We start from the raw sequence: 15847 nt of genomic DNA, 5'->3' as shown, positions 1-15847 counted from the left end.
CACCCTCCAATTCTTCAAAGTGATGAGCCTTAAATTTATATAATCTTTTCACCAGAAATCTTAGGGGTAAACTTTCCCAAAGGTTTTTCTGTTTCAAGAGAAAATTTCAAACAATTAGTTATAAAAATTGTTTGTTTCCTTTTTCCTTTTTTCCTTTTTGGAGTTTTTTTTATTGTACGTACATGACAAGGAAGCTCTCCATGAGTTGTAATTGTATGTTTGACTGAGATACAATTAAATTGGAAGTTTTTTTTCAAGTTCTATTGCATTTCAAGAAAATAATTTATTTTTTCCTACACATTTTTCTTTTGCTTATAACAAAATTGCTATAAACTATTTACCATTGAAATGACAGAGGCTATATATATATATAGATAACTGTCAGGTACTTGCTTAACTGGTAACCAGAACACTACATATAAAATTCAAGGGAGGATCTTGTTACAGCAGCAGATCATAAAAAGCTCCGAGTTCCGGAAACCAGCAAAGGCCTCCCAAAAAAAGAAAAAGGATATGATCCATAACATACATCAACGCAATTCTTCAGATCCGCGCATTATTAGAAAGTGAGAGATAAGAACTAATGAGCTTTAACAGACTATATACATAATCTTTTCCTAAGAAGTCTGAAGTTCACAGCTTGCAACAGTTTAGAGCTCAAGAAGGCCCATCACCAACATGTATGTAAGGTGTGATAATCTGACAAACCCTGATCCTGCGAAAAGGTTTGCTCCAACTTCCTGCTGTGAGTTGTATATTACAGGCTTCAATAGATGTTGAATGTGCTACAATGACATCTTGTTTAGTGACTTCAAGCATCTCTAGTGCAGTTTCTATCTTTCCCTAAGGATTATTGATGGGCAGATTCAGATATAGAGTTTCAGGAATCTGGTTTTCCAAGATCTTTTTTATTGTACAAATACCATTAACTATTCCCTAATTAATTGGGTCAGGATTGAACTTCAGAGACTCCCTCCAGATGAGCTCCTTGATATTTTCCTCAGTGTATGATGGTTGCTCAAAATCAACACTGAAAGGCCTAGGACAGACTGGCTCATTATTTGTATCATGAAAAGACGACAGGTATGGGTGGCGCAATGCCTCGTCAACTGCATACAACCAATATGAAGAAAGAAGAACAATTAACAGAAATGAACTCCAATAAAAGCTAGTTTTCATAGATGTACTCAAAAATAACCCCGGCCTATCATACCTGCAATGCGTTTGTTTGGATCGAACACCAGCATTTTCTCTAGTAAATCAACAGCCTCAGGAGACATATTGGTGAATCTAGCAGAGAACTGTTGTTTCGGGTACTGTGGAAGCTGCCTAACATATCTCCTGGCATTGTCACTTCGGAGGAACCCAAGGCTGGAGTCATCAGGTGAACCTAGTAGCTTTTTAAAATAGAAGAAAATGCAAAGCTCATTACTGAGAAAGTAAACAGAAGCTTTGCTTTTAGCTCACTTTACTCTCTAGAAAATAGAGGTAGTAGTCAGTAAGAAAAAGGAATCTCAAAGAAAATCATGTTAATTAATATTGAGCAATGGTTTCCTGCATGGCCCACCTAGGAAGGGCTTTACCTGCAACGTGGAAGCTCGGATAGGGACAAATTTTGGGGAGAGGTATACCCCAAGTTCCCCTGCTCACATGTTAAATTTCAGCTCAAACAAAGTTGCCCATATAGCAAAACAAAGCTTTAAAAATCAAGGACTACCAAAAGGGTGTGTGCCAAAAAGGGGAATGCAATACATGTGATGGTATTGATTGAATAAGGCTCTAAAACTTGACATGTGGCTAATCCGACCTGTGGATAGAGAGAACATGGTCTGGATTAGCCACATGTCAAGTTTTAGAGCCTGGTTCAATCAATTACCCCCTCCCCCTCAAAAAAAAAAAAAAAAACCTCTCTTTTACTTTACCCTTTTCTGGTTCTTTTGAAAATGCTCAAGGTAAACCTAAACATTTGAGGCATTCTTGTTTATGATATCTCAAGAGTGACTCTAAATAGCGTTGAATGGCAAAACAGGATTAATTACGTTAAATTGAATATGGTTGACATCTCAAGAAATAATATTACTTAACGCAGTAGCGGAAAAAAAAATAAAAAATCAGACAAATTACCAGGAACAAATTGTGGCACATTCTTGTGACTAGACCATGATATTTGTACTTTATTTTCTTTGAGGATAAGCATAATTTGTTAAAGAAGGGGAAATCACCAAAAATTTTTAGAGGCCAAGAAAATTTTTCCTTCATTCTTTTCACGAAGGAAAAGCATAATTTGCTAAGGGGATATCTTGGATTATATAAAACCAGTAGCAAAGAAGCTCTATCTAAATTAAATGAAAAGATTCATTGTTTCAAAGTCATACCTCTGTGACAAGTCTCAACTGATGAACATAATCTTTGCCTGGAAAGAGGGGTTCACGGGTCATGATTTCACCTAGAATACAACCCACTGACCAAATATCAATAGCAGCAGTATACTCCGAGCAATTTAGGAGCAATTCTGGTGCCCGGTACCATCGAGTAACAACATACTCAGTCATGAAATCTGTTTCAGAAGTTGTCCTCGCCAATCCAAAGTCACCAATCTTAAGGTCACAATTCGCATTTAAGAGCAAATTGCTGGGCTTCAGATCACGGTGCAATACATTAGCTGAGTGTACATACTTCAGTCCTCGTAATAACTGATACAGGAAATACTGCAAAGGTTGCATTTGATATCAATATCATGCATTAATACTGAACTCAAGCAAGTAGACGACATAAAAATCATGAATATGTGGATTATTTCTGGGGGCAATGTAACGATCAGAATACACAATGCCATTCTCATCTTGGTGGATAGTTAAAAATACAGAGGGTGCTTTCTAGCTCTCTCCGACCTCAGCAGACCCACTACCCTCTTGTCAGGTAAGCTGAATATATATGTCAAGGCCGAAATAAATAGAGGATCCACTTAAGCTATCTGCCCATGGTTACGGCTTCTTTTATGTTTTTTGTCTAATAATGCACTCACCTGCAAAGTTGGGTAATATAGCATGTCAATGTTGTTGATGAATGGTGTGTCTACTACTCTACTTGCTATTAGAAAACTGTAGTCTTTAAAGCCATGTGCGTGTGAAAGATTAAATTTTGGTTGGTACATAAGAAGTAAAAAGCAGTTAGTTGTTGCAAGGTCTAATACTAAAGCAGAGTTTAGAGCTATCGCTTATTCACTGATAATCCTTCTGCAACATAACAGAACCAAGGCAATTGTAGTTGAATTGGTGATGACTTGCCAAACAAGGGGTTGTTAGACCCATTTAATTTTTTTGGGGAAAGCCTTCCATTATCGACTGTTTGCCATGTCTCTGAGGTGATCTTAGCACCCATTTCCTCTTACTGAGGTTGTATCAATATCTATGAAAAGCAGTTTGGATTTGATACTCACCCCCACCCCCAAGTTATTTTTTATTGTAATATTCCCATGAGACATATAATATATTAAACATATTAACATGCAATGGGCTTGCACCATATATCAACTAGTTATTTCAAATAAGTACTACTGTTCATTTTAAACTACTTCTCTTTGTTGGGTAGGCGAAGTGAGTTGGCTGTTCCGAGCTAGGGCCAAGCGAGCCAGAAGTGAGCCAAGCTGGAGTTCTTGTTCGAGTGAGCCGGTAGTAGTTCGTAGGCTAATTGAACGGGGAGCTACGGCTGATCGAAAAGCGAAGATAGGCGCATAGTTCAGTGATCTACAGCCGAAAGAGGGAACTCGGAGAGGTCCCGATCAGGTTGTATCAAAAAGCTAGGAGAAGTGAACGAGAACTACAGTTCGAGTGAGCGGGTAAGCAAGCAGGTACGTTCGAGTTATGCAATAGAACTACTAATCAGTCTTCTCATCTCTAAGCCACTAATTCCTAACAAGCTACGCACCTTCTCGTACTTCCAGCCAAGTAAGGCAACGCACCAGTAGGCAGGCACTCGATAGAGCCCGCATACCTTTTTGAAGAAGGTTCTATTAGCCTAGCGGGAAGAGCAGGAGGAAAGTTGGGCACAAACTCCCCTCAGCAGTAAGTGAAGACAGTTGGTAGCCCATACAAGATCGAAGCCCAAAAACAAAGGATTCTTAGATTGCATTAGATGATGCTTTCGAGCAAAACTTGCGTCTACCCTTTCCTTTCCCAATGAGTGAACGAGACGAATGGTAGGGTCATAAAGGACATGCCGACGAGTCAGTCAGTGGAAAGGCGAACTTTGGTCGATCAACACAACAACAACAACAACCATAACCTTATCCCAACTAAGAACTTTCGTCGATCAATGCTTCAAAAAAAAAAAAAAAACTGATTTTTGCGTCTCACGATGTCGCCCCAATCTTCCTCCCATTTTGAAAAGGAAGATGAAATATAAGAGCTTGAATGACCAAAGAAACCGACTTGTCCCATGGCGGGGGTCAAAGTAGTCAAAACAGTCCATTCCGGGTAGGAAGGCAGACATACTTTGACAAAAAATAAAATTTATCTGAATTTTTCAAGAGAAATGAGAAAATATTAATGACTTCCCAGCTATCCTCCTTTCTCTTATCCAAATACTGACCAACAGCTCTCAGGCCATACAACATAGCTTGATAGATTCAGCAGTCAGCACATAAGCAGGCTAGAGAAGTATAACTCAGTTGCTTGGGTTGGGGTAGAGAGACTCCACTAAAAATGTTTTGTCAGCTCAGGTAATAATAGACATGCCTTCACATGACCTGAATCGGCAGGAAATTTCATAAACATTGTCCTTTTACTATATTGCTCGTGGACTTCTTCTTGAAGCACAGTGATATATACAGAGCATATTGGCATAAAAATGCCCAAAAATCCCCCCCCCCCAAAGTTTACTAAATAGAATAGCAAGTGCATGAATCTTTATTATGGATTTGGGTATTCCAAATTGCAAATTCCATTTTTGTTCATAGAAAGTTAGGAAGCACAATCTGCAATAGCTATAAATGCTGAACTATTTCAAAGTCTTGAAATGATAAAACTTCAATCAGGAATGCCACAACACAATGCTAATGTCAAACCTGACAATGGTCATCTGTCAATGGTTGTTTGGAACGAATTATCTGATGAAGATCAGCGTCCATTAATTCATAAACAATGTAAACATCATTGAAGTCCTCTCTTTTTGGAGGTCGTATAATGTCTTTGATGGCAATAACCTGTCATAGTAAAGAATTGAGAAGTCAGGCCATTGAAATCTGAAGTGACTAGCAGGAACAACTTACAGAATTTCTACTTCTACCAAATACGAAAGCAAGGCAAAGAATAGGAATAAGTTCAAGTAATGATGGTGTGATGAATATACATAAGAAAGATATTGGGATGATCTTCTCCCTTCTCATTTGGGACTACAATTTGTTACTGTTTTCTTCTACAGAAAAGTGAAAACTGAATTCAATTGGTTCTAGTACTATTGGAGAACTACCTGTATATCTCACTGCCAGTGTGTGTTGAATACTAGATTTTCAGAAAGGGACCTCAAGTTGGAAGGTTTGGCTGAGGGGTTACCCTATATAAGACAGAGTTTAAAACATAGGCATCCACGAAGTGACCAGGTTTTATGGAGATATGATCACCTGGCCCTTTTGGCTACTAGCTAGTTTCAGTTCAACCAGCCTGATCAGGCAAGGCTATTCCTGAGGTTTCCAAAAACTATGTTTAGGATTGAAAGAACTTAGGAGAACTACTAACGGAACTGAACTTACATTTTCATGATCCATGTGGGAGAGAAGCTTAATTTCTCTTAATGTCCTTTTGGCATCAATTCTGTTGTCAAAGGCATTACCAATCTTCTTAATTGCAACCTCTTCATGTGTCTCTGAATTCACAGCAGCACTTGAGAAAAAGAAAGCTTAGATTAATCCTTCACTTCCTTAATGAAAAGGGAAATTGTTCAGTGCAAATTTAAAACAAAATAGAAACATCACTCTGAAAATCTTAAAATGAACATGTCATCCACATAAACAGGTACCTTTATTTAACAGTCCTTCAATCAAGACCTTGTTGCAAAACCAATTAACCAAATGATTAATTAGCCTTCGGGAACAAGTATTCTATATGAAGATTAGATCAGACACATGAAAGCAGGCAGTTTTTCATACATATTTGTTTTATGATCCCAAAAAGAAAAGAAAGATTGCTTTGTAACACCCCCTCCCTTTCTTTTCTTTATTTTATTTGTGTGTGTTGGAGGGGGGGGGGTGGAGGGATACTGCATACAGGTCACTTCCTGGTTGTTAGAAGATGAAGACGAATGTTGAGCCCTGCCCTTATAACTATAAAGCTCCATCCACCAAAAGGGGGCGAGAGGGGCAGCTTTCCTTAGATTGTCAAATGTGATCTCACACTATCTTTAAAATTCCCCAAACCCAACTGGAATCTAAACAAAAATGAAATAAACCAACTCATAAAAATGTTTAACCAGGTGAATATGGAAAACCAAATACACGACAAGTTAGGAAGATTTAGAACCAGAAAAACAAGCGAGAAGAAGAAAGCATGAGATATAACCCCAAAAGGAAAAAATATATATTTACCACACAATGCCATAAGCACCTCTGCCGACAGGTCGTATCGGCGGGACGTACTTAGTAGGAACCTCGAACATAATCCCATAAACATTATACTGAACGTAGCGACCTCCATGAGTGAGAACTCCTTTCATATTGTCATCAACTGAAGTGGAAATCGACAGTGTTGACATGCTTGAAGCCTTGAAGTCGAAGCTCCCCCCCTACTACGAAAACCTCAGAAACAGGGCTTAGATAGAGAGAGCTAAAACAGAGGAGAGAGCAAGGATTGCGCTGCTCAATAGCAGAGCTTCCAACAAAACCTTTTTCTAAGGATTGGAGAAAGAAATAAAGAAGGGAAAAAGAGGAATGTCTCTATCCGTTCCGGACTTGGGAATTAATTTCTTCTTTCTTTCTTTTGCATTCGAGTTCGCGAGAAGCGTGAACTGTGAACTTTAACCGCGACTTTACATCTCAACGTCCAAAATCCGTGAAACTTTATAGCCCCACCCGTTTTTCAACTTTGTCCTCTCTCTATCTTTCTTTGTCTCTCTTTCTCTTTTATTTTCTTGGGAAATTTACACATACCACCCCTGAGGTTTGACAAAAGAATATTTTCACCTCACCCAGTTTTGAAAAATTCTGCGTACCCCTCTAAGGTTTACAAACGGTAACAAATAAGCCCATTCTGTCAATTCATGACTAACACTGTTAAAAATTAGACCTGAATTGACAAAATTGCCCTTCTAAGAAGAACCCAAAAAAAAAAAAAGAGATGAATGGACAAAATTACCCTTACAAAGAAAAAAATAAAATAAATCTACAACTCATCTTCCCCAATCGATTGAGGAAGATGAGTTGTAGGTTTCAAAGCCATAAGGGTTTTTCTTTTGTTTCTGTAATTATGATTAAGAGAAATAAAAGGAGTGGGTTTTAAACTGAAAAACCCTAGGCAATTGGGTTCTAAAACCCTATTTTCATTTTCAAAGAAACCCTAATGGGCTAATTTCAGTTGAGGAGAAAGTGAAATTGCGAGAAGCTTAGTTGGCTTTAGAACCAGTGCTCAAGAACCCTAGGGTTTTGGACGTTTACGGTGGTTTCAGCTTTGAAGGTTGCGATGGAGATGCTGGATCTGGTGGAAGACTTGACAGTGGATGTGGATTCGTGAGCAGAGATGTGCAGGCGATGGTGGTTCAGGATGAGTTGCAGGTGACAGTGGTTCAGGGGAGTTCAAGAGCACCGTAAGGGCAGGGGTTGATTGTTGAGTGAACAGATCTAAGGTTTAACTATTGGAAATGCAGACACGAAATTTCTGGTTTCTGTCCCCCATGCAATCCAGGGTTGAAACTCTATTCCACCATACCTTGGTTTAGCCGTACTACCTGAACCTTGCAAACCGACTGAACTTCCCCCTGTTCATTCTCAGATTTGGGATTTATATTTGGGATTGCTCATGTTTATATATAGTTTTGGGCTCGCTTCGTCGAGTTGGGTCTCTGAAAACTGGTTAAGAATATGGAATATATCGAGTAAGAGCTACAGGTAATGGATTAATGGGTAAAAGCAATGTTCAGGCAGATTATGAAGCTAGATGCTTCTCCCAGGCTGAAATCTTCCAATAGCAATGTTGATAGCTTCCTGATTGATGATGTATACTCACCATTCAATGCATTCCTCAACCTTCCTTCTGCTCTCCTGTATTACCACACCCTTCACAACAACTTGTAGTCTAGAAGGCTCTTGGTTTCTCAGAGGCAAATCTGACTAACTCTAGATCTTCAGCAAATCTGAGGCTTTGGTGATGGATTTTGTGCCTAGCTCCAGGTGGGTTTGATCTTCTTGAACTTCTTTATTAATTGCAGGGTATATACAGAGAGAGAAAGAAAAAGAGAGAAATTAAATGGACAGTGGGAAATCAATTCAAAGAGATAGAAGAGAGAGCTGGGTTTTACAATTGGGGAAGATGAGTTGCAGGTTTTGGTGTTTTTTTTTTTTTTTGGGTTTTTCTTATAAGGGCAATTCCGTCAGTTCAAGTATAATTTTTAACAGTATTAGTCATGAACTGACAGAATGGGCTTATTTGTTACCATTTGCAAACCTCAGGGGTACATAGAATTTTCCAAAACTGGGGGGGGGTGAAAACATCCTTTTGTCAAACCTCAGGGGTGGTATGTGTAAATCTCCCTTTTTTCTTTTGTAAGACTCTCACTCACATATGGTTAATGTGTGCAGGGAATGTTCAGCTGGAATCTATTCAATGGAAATGTTCTATCTGAACGGCTATGAGTCGTTCACATACGCTCACGTACGTGAACATTCACCTTCGGATATCAGTTTCGAAGCTTTTAACCAGTAGATCAAATACCTAACATTTGGTATCAATGCTAAACATCATGTCTCGAGTTCGTATCATGAAAAAAAACTTTTTTCTAGAAAGCTACCTTGAATGGAGAAAAAAACCATCAAGAAATGACAAATATTAATCATTACAAAAATACCTTAAGCTTTAACTAACATCTTAAAGGAAAAAGTTAAGTATATGCATGTACTATGCCTCTTCACATGGATTATTATATTAATTATTTAAAAGATAATAATAATTAAAATATATCAATGTGAGAGGACATAGGCAACCCTGCTTGCTTAGAAAACACTCTCCTATTCCTTAATCATATTTTTCAAATAGATCAAATCTTTGTGGATAACTATATACGTACACAATTTTTACAAAATAAAAAAACTATATACGTACACAATCGTGCTTTGGCCCTTCATCTCGAAACTGGCGGTAGTATGAAATGATACTACACGCATCCCAATTCTCTTCCATCCAATAAAACCACAACCATATCTTACAAGACACTTTTTGTCATTTCGAAGGTTTCATGTACAGTCGTGCACCATGCCTTGTCGCATACAAAACGTTAGATGAGGATAATAGGGGTCGAAATGAGCAACCCCCCCCCCTATTTGACATGTGGTCCTTTCTTATGTGCGACCATGCATGATGCATGAACTCCTTCCTCAATCTTTATTTTTTATTTTTTCAAATCAAAGAATTTCATGTTTAGATTTAATTACATGATCACATGAAATAATAATTAAAAATCTTTATAATAATAATTTCATTTCACTTGTCTTGCCTTTTAAAGCCCAAATGATTTGGTCGGACTCTAAATTCATGTTGAACCCAGGAATCAAACCAGAATATCGTATCGATATTGAATACCAATAATACCAATACATATCAATTGAATCTATATTAATACCGTATCAGTATCGGGCTCTGGCGATACTAATACAATACCAATACTTAGAACAGTGGGGATGACCACATCACAAGTGCTGGCTACTCCAAGCTTCACTCTGTGAAGGTTGATATAAACATTTGGGGAAGGTATTGGTACACAATAGATTATGTGCAACAATGCACTCAATAGGGGGTGGGGGGCTTTATGGTCATTTTGGATGTCCATCTGACGGTACTTTATACAGGCCATGTACATGCACGACCGTGTATCAAAACTTCTGCCTAAACATTTTGACAAATAGATGAATAGACACAATATCATAGATTAGTCACGTGGTAGTTTATTGAGTCAACTCAATATTATAGCCTACTTTCCCCCTTGTATTCTAAGTTTTTCAACATTTTTCATTGACCTTCCATGGTCTAACCACACTACCAAACTTGCCTCTCTCCCCCTACCCTAGTCCTAACCCCTCTTACCTTCCCTAGAAAGTGAATTGTGGCTTGTGGCTGCTAGAGAAAAAAAAATTTTGGTAGAGCGCTGCTAGATTTTGAATTCTTAGTCAAGTTGACAAACATATTTTAGGTATTAGTTGACCAAATTGCGGGTCTAAGGTTCATTATATTATTCTAAGGTTCACAAACCCTTGTAGGGTTTTAGTATATTCTTCAAAGTGCCTGCTCAATATCTACCCACGGTAGATGAATTCCCATTTACCATGGCTTAAGAAAAACTCAATCCAAAAACTAATTTTAAGAGAATATGTCTCGAAGATATATCAGAGATATGCTAAGAGATGCTAGATATCTGTTTTGATAGACATAGAAATATTTATGATACACACAAAACAAGTGTTTTTAAGCATTATACAACATAAATAAATAATAAATAATGATATCCAACTAATGTCATATTTTCTATATCTTTCCAACATCTATTAAGTTTTAAAATTTTATTGGCAATGGAGTAAAATCTACAATGCTTTGTGTATTATGTGTGAAACCTTGAAACCCAAGGTTTATGGCTTGGTTGACCAACAAATTAAACCAATTAATAAGTAATTATAAAAAATTAAGTAAGACTTGAAAAAGAAAAATCCATTTGCATAGTAAGCACTATCCTAAAGTAACCCCTAAGAGTACAAATTAAATAATTAACTTGTACATATGGGTATTAACAAAGTTTGAGTAACTTTTCTTTCTTATATTAAACTAAAATTTGATCATTGAGATATATGTGAGGTTTCTATAATACGTACTAACATATGTACTGTCAAATGGTAAATAGTGAATTGTTATACTTCACTAGGCATAGGGACTCCTAGAAAGACCCTTCTTTTATTTTATACCACTAAGTTTCTCTAGACAAAGTGACACCTAGAAGGACCCTTTATGGGTTTCTTCACCACACTCACAATCTCTCTCCTCCCTGATCATGTAGGCCATACACAAACCTTGCGGCACTCTCTCTAATGCGACCGTTGGATAATTTGGTTAGTGTAGAAGATTTTAATACATGCAAGCAGCATATAAATCTCCACCCTTTTGTTAATAAAGCTTCTTTTATGGTCGATCCAGGGCTTGCCCTGGTAGTTCGCTACTCCCTTGGGAGAACTGCGTCAGGCGCTTGATCGATGGTTCAAGTCTCCTTAGTGACACCTAATCCATATTTAATTGTTTTCCAAGAAGTGGAGCCTTTGGGTACCATATTTGACCCCTTATGAGTCCCCTCATTGCCTTCTTGTGGGGTCCTGTTGAGGTTGATGGCTGGTGGGCCCTTGAATTACACAAAAAAAAAAAGCTTCTTTTATGCTCTCCAAATGGAAGGAGTCTCTGGTCTTAAAAATAAAGTTTCTCCATCAAGTGAATTCATTTTAATTTTTGCAAAAATATTCTCCACACTGCCACAGTAGCATACACCCTCTCACATTGATTTTAGATTTTTTTTCTTTCTTGATACTCTTTTTTCTCCATTTTTTATACCTTTTTGGAAGAATTGGCGTCACCTCCTCTCACTGGTCTGCTTTAGGATTCCTTCCCAAGTTGGTCAAAAGTCAACCCCCTAACCATCATTTATTTAATTTATTTCCTTTTCAATGATAATATCAAAGTAGAATATTCGAACATTATATAAGTGGAAAAAGATTACCAGCCACTTCTTGGACGAATTGGCATCAGCATTAACTCATCAACTCCAGATGTACTACATCAGCACCACCTCATCTGATGTAGTCTCGTCTATGTTATAATATTTAGGGCATATGCCCTTGATCCCTCCATCCTCGATAATCCAAATCCCAATACCGAAAATAAAAAATTGGTAATCTTACCTTTTTATCATTTTGGTATTATATAATTTTTTTTCAATTAAACTAATACTGTCATTTCATATGCATGACAAAGACATCTTTCAATAATAACAAAATGATATGTCAAGGTGATAAGTTCTAAATACACCTACAAATGTGTCAGAATATTTCAAAATTAAAATAATAATAAGAGAAAAGGGTTAGGCACAGTGCTATCGTGAGCTAGTATCCACTATGTTTATCTCTCTTCTCTCCCCCCCCCCTTTGAAATGATCACACTGTCCTTCCTATATAATACCCCATCCTTTACCCCATTCATGCCACCTGCTAGCTTACCATACATGGGCAGTGGGGAGAGGGATAGGCATGTTGCTTGCTAGCCGGTATGCGGTAAGCTAGTGGGCGGCAGCATTAGGGGCATGGAACGGAGTATCATACAAGAGGGGCAAGGGAGTCATCTCACAGTACACAGAGGGCATTAGCTTATGGTACACCAGTGGTGTGTCCAATATTTTCCTTACATTTATATACTTGTTGTCACCAAAGTAGTAAATTGAGAAGTTATAATCTTCTTTTGGTCGTTCTTTGTGTTATTCTCAAAATTTATTTAAGGCAACAGGAAAAAGGGGGTTGTCAAATAAGTTGTAAATGACAAAATTTACCCTTCTTGGGAAAAATTAACCGAAACAACAAAAAGAAGCAAAAAAGCAAAGTTAAAATTTATCTCTCACCAACTTTGGTTACAACAAGATTTTCTCTATATATAAATGGATTTTCTCATAACATCTATTAAGGTGTCAAAGAATTTGTAATTTTTTTTTTTAATTTTTATATAAATATTTTTTTTTAAATGAGGGCTCTATCATTTCATGTGTACTAAAAAAATATGCAACATAATGATAACTTTTGATAATAACAATGATAATCACTCTCAAATAAATTTTTTTTTTGAAAATCATTTTTTACCCCTGATTTAAAGAAATATTGAAAATGAAACAAAGGGCAATTAAAAAGAATGTGTCAAATTCTAAATATACATATAGATATGTCATTTAAACAATTCCATATATAAAATATAATATTTATATAATAATAAAAATCTTTCTAACTAGGTTTTAAAGGAAACAATATTACAAAATTTTATTAGTATCCATCCATGAATGTACCGACATACCTACAATATTTATAATTAATGTTATAAATTTTTGGGTCCTTTCCATTGAGCAATTTGGTTTAACAAGACATATATTGTCAAAAGAGCTTTCGATATATCCAAAGAGAAAAAATTTTGAGCTACCTGGAGAAGGTATGATAACACCATATCTCTCTATCTCTCTTCTTCACATGAAAATGACCTTGTTAATCTTCATTCTCCTGCATTTGCATTTCATTGATGCACTCCTCTATATCGCTTGCTTGCTCAAAGCAACAACTAATTTTTGTCAAGTACACAATGCCAAAAAGTTCACCTACCTCATCCTCTTGTAGGGACTCTAGAGTAAAGGATGGAGTCCGAAGAAATGAGATTTGAATATGCTTTTGTAGAGTGCACCCTACATAATAAATGACAGCAATCCCCCTCCATTTTATTTCTCTGTTTTGTTCCTGTCAGGTTCCTTGCGCGTCTGGTTGTCCGGTTCCTCTCATAGATGGTGGAAATGACAACTTAATCACACCTGAGCAGTGTGTTCGGATAAGGGGTTAGGTCATCTTTTTAGCCCCCTACGAGAAGCACCGAACAACTGTATCATGCAGAAAACCGAAGAGGATAATGATCCGTGCGTGTGTGATTGATGGTAATTGTAACCCTTGCACATCACAAACCTTATTTTCATTGGTAAGTGTTTAATTTCAAGGGTTGAAAGCTCTACGAGACTTTACAGTGTGAATCTATTCCTGGGCTCCGCGCCTACGCTTCCAACCGACCCTAACCCTGATGTGATCCCTCATCCTTATCCTCTCATCAGTTTGTGACCCTACTGACGTTAACAAGCTGTCTCCTTCCAGCTACGGCTGCCAAAAAGTTTTTTTGGCTTTTTTTTGATAAAAATCTAAAAACGTAAACTATCAATTGAAAAGATCCAATTAGTATATGATTAGTGGATGTGAGATTGATTATTCTCAATGCTAAGAGAGGAACTTTGATATTTTTTTATGCAACTCATACCTATTAGCATTATAAACTCTTAAGGCTGTGTTTGGTATCTGATAGGAATACGGAACTCATTTCTGAAGAAGAATGAGAACTTTGTTTAGATGCTCATCTGGATAAAAATGCATTCTGTAAAACAGGTAAAACATTTCAAATCGACCAGATATTATCAGATGGTGAGCAGCTCTTGGTGATGATGATCGAAGAACATCTAATGGAGGAATTTGACGTGGCAGTCGAATATAAAGTGCTATTGAACCTAAAATGTCCTCTCCAAGAAGCCCTTTCCAATAAGGCTTTCTGAATTATGGAATCCTCAGCTTTGTCTGTGTACTTGCAGCGTCACGGCCTTGATGGGCTAACCGACCTTGAATCCTTCAGTTGACAAGTGGAATCGATTCATCTTCAACACCACCGCACGTTTTGATTCACATTCAAATGCATCTGCTCAAAAAGCTGGCAATATTAGGATAAGGGGTGTGGAGAGGAGAGGAATCGCAGCCAAAACCCTGGAACTTACAGACGCAGGGAGAGGAGAGGAATCGCAGCGGCAGGGTGAGGTGAGGAGAGGAGAGGAAGAAGATGAGGATACGGTTTCTCTCATCTAACGTTCCTCTCTTAGGGTTTTTTGAAACCCATTTGGTTTGATTTGGTTTGGTTTGATAAACTAGATCGGTTGAGGTTTGTTGTGGAAGTAATTAAGTAAAGATTTTAAAATTTGATCATAAAAAAAAGATTTTAAAATTTGAAATTTTCTCAAAGAACCGTTAGATTTGTATATATACACATGGCACACAATGGGAGCGTGGCAGCCCGATGGCTGCCAAGGTCTTCGAAGTAGAGGATTGGATCCAAGGTAGAAAGCTTCCACTTGGGAATTCGAGTCAAACGTATGATTTTGAATTTTTTATCGTGGTAAGGAGGAGCCCAGGTTAGAATGTGGATGGGCTTTGGGCTTCTGGACACATTCCAAAACAAGGAACATTCTGGACACCATACACAATTGAGAACAGGAACACATACCTAGATCTAAAATCTTCCAAGGATACATGCCCTTCACAGTGGGAAAAAAAATCCATTTATTTTTATTTTTGCAGGTGTTTAATATAATTTATAAAAATTATTTTTATTTAATATAAATAAAAATAAATTAAATTTTACAAATAGATGAGGAGTTGTTTATTATTTATTGTAACAACTATAATTGTTGTTTATGAGAATTTTTAACGAACACATGGTGATAAAGGCTCAAATAAAAGGATAATATTTTCATTTTAACATGATTTATAAAGATAAACTCTTGGAAAAATTACATGATTAGCTACTTTTGAGTTTTCATTTACAAAACTGTCCAGCCTGGTACCCTATGTTTGAGTTAACAAAAATAGACAAAAACAAGTTAAGATTTACAAAATTGGACAAAATAGTCTCTCCCTCCCACACTTACTTTTTTAGACATTTATATCCTTGCCATTGCCTTCTTACCCAGGCATCCTTCGTTCTGCACCCCTACCCTTGTCCCAACCACCACCATTCTCTGCTATCCTGCTATCCCAAGTAACAGAGAAAAAAAAAAAGAGATT

General features: G+C 37.2%; 1 protein-coding gene across 1 annotated transcript; it reads right to left on the bottom strand.

The window, feature by feature from the left end:
• Positions 1-653: 653 nt before the first annotated feature.
• LOC122665243 (mitogen-activated protein kinase homolog MMK2-like) lies at positions 654-6794 on the bottom strand. Its single transcript, XM_043861334.1, has 6 exons — positions 6581-6794; positions 5750-5879; positions 5066-5203; positions 2376-2708; positions 1214-1397; positions 654-1109 (listed from the first exon to the last, which is right to left on the bottom strand). The coding sequence occupies exons 1-6, from the start codon at positions 6745-6747 to the stop codon at positions 937-939; spliced, it is 1125 nt and encodes a 374-aa protein (XP_043717269.1). The 5' UTR covers positions 6748-6794; the 3' UTR covers positions 654-936.
• Positions 6795-15847: the final 9053 nt, after the last annotated feature.

Source organism: Telopea speciosissima, chromosome 6 (genome assembly GCF_018873765.1).
Source record: "Telopea speciosissima isolate NSW1024214 ecotype Mountain lineage chromosome 6, Tspe_v1, whole genome shotgun sequence".
Lineage (NCBI taxonomy): Eukaryota > Viridiplantae > Streptophyta > Magnoliopsida > Proteales > Proteaceae > Telopea > Telopea speciosissima.
The sequence above is the reverse complement of the archived record's forward strand: the minus strand, read 5'-3'. Positions and strand labels throughout refer to the sequence as shown.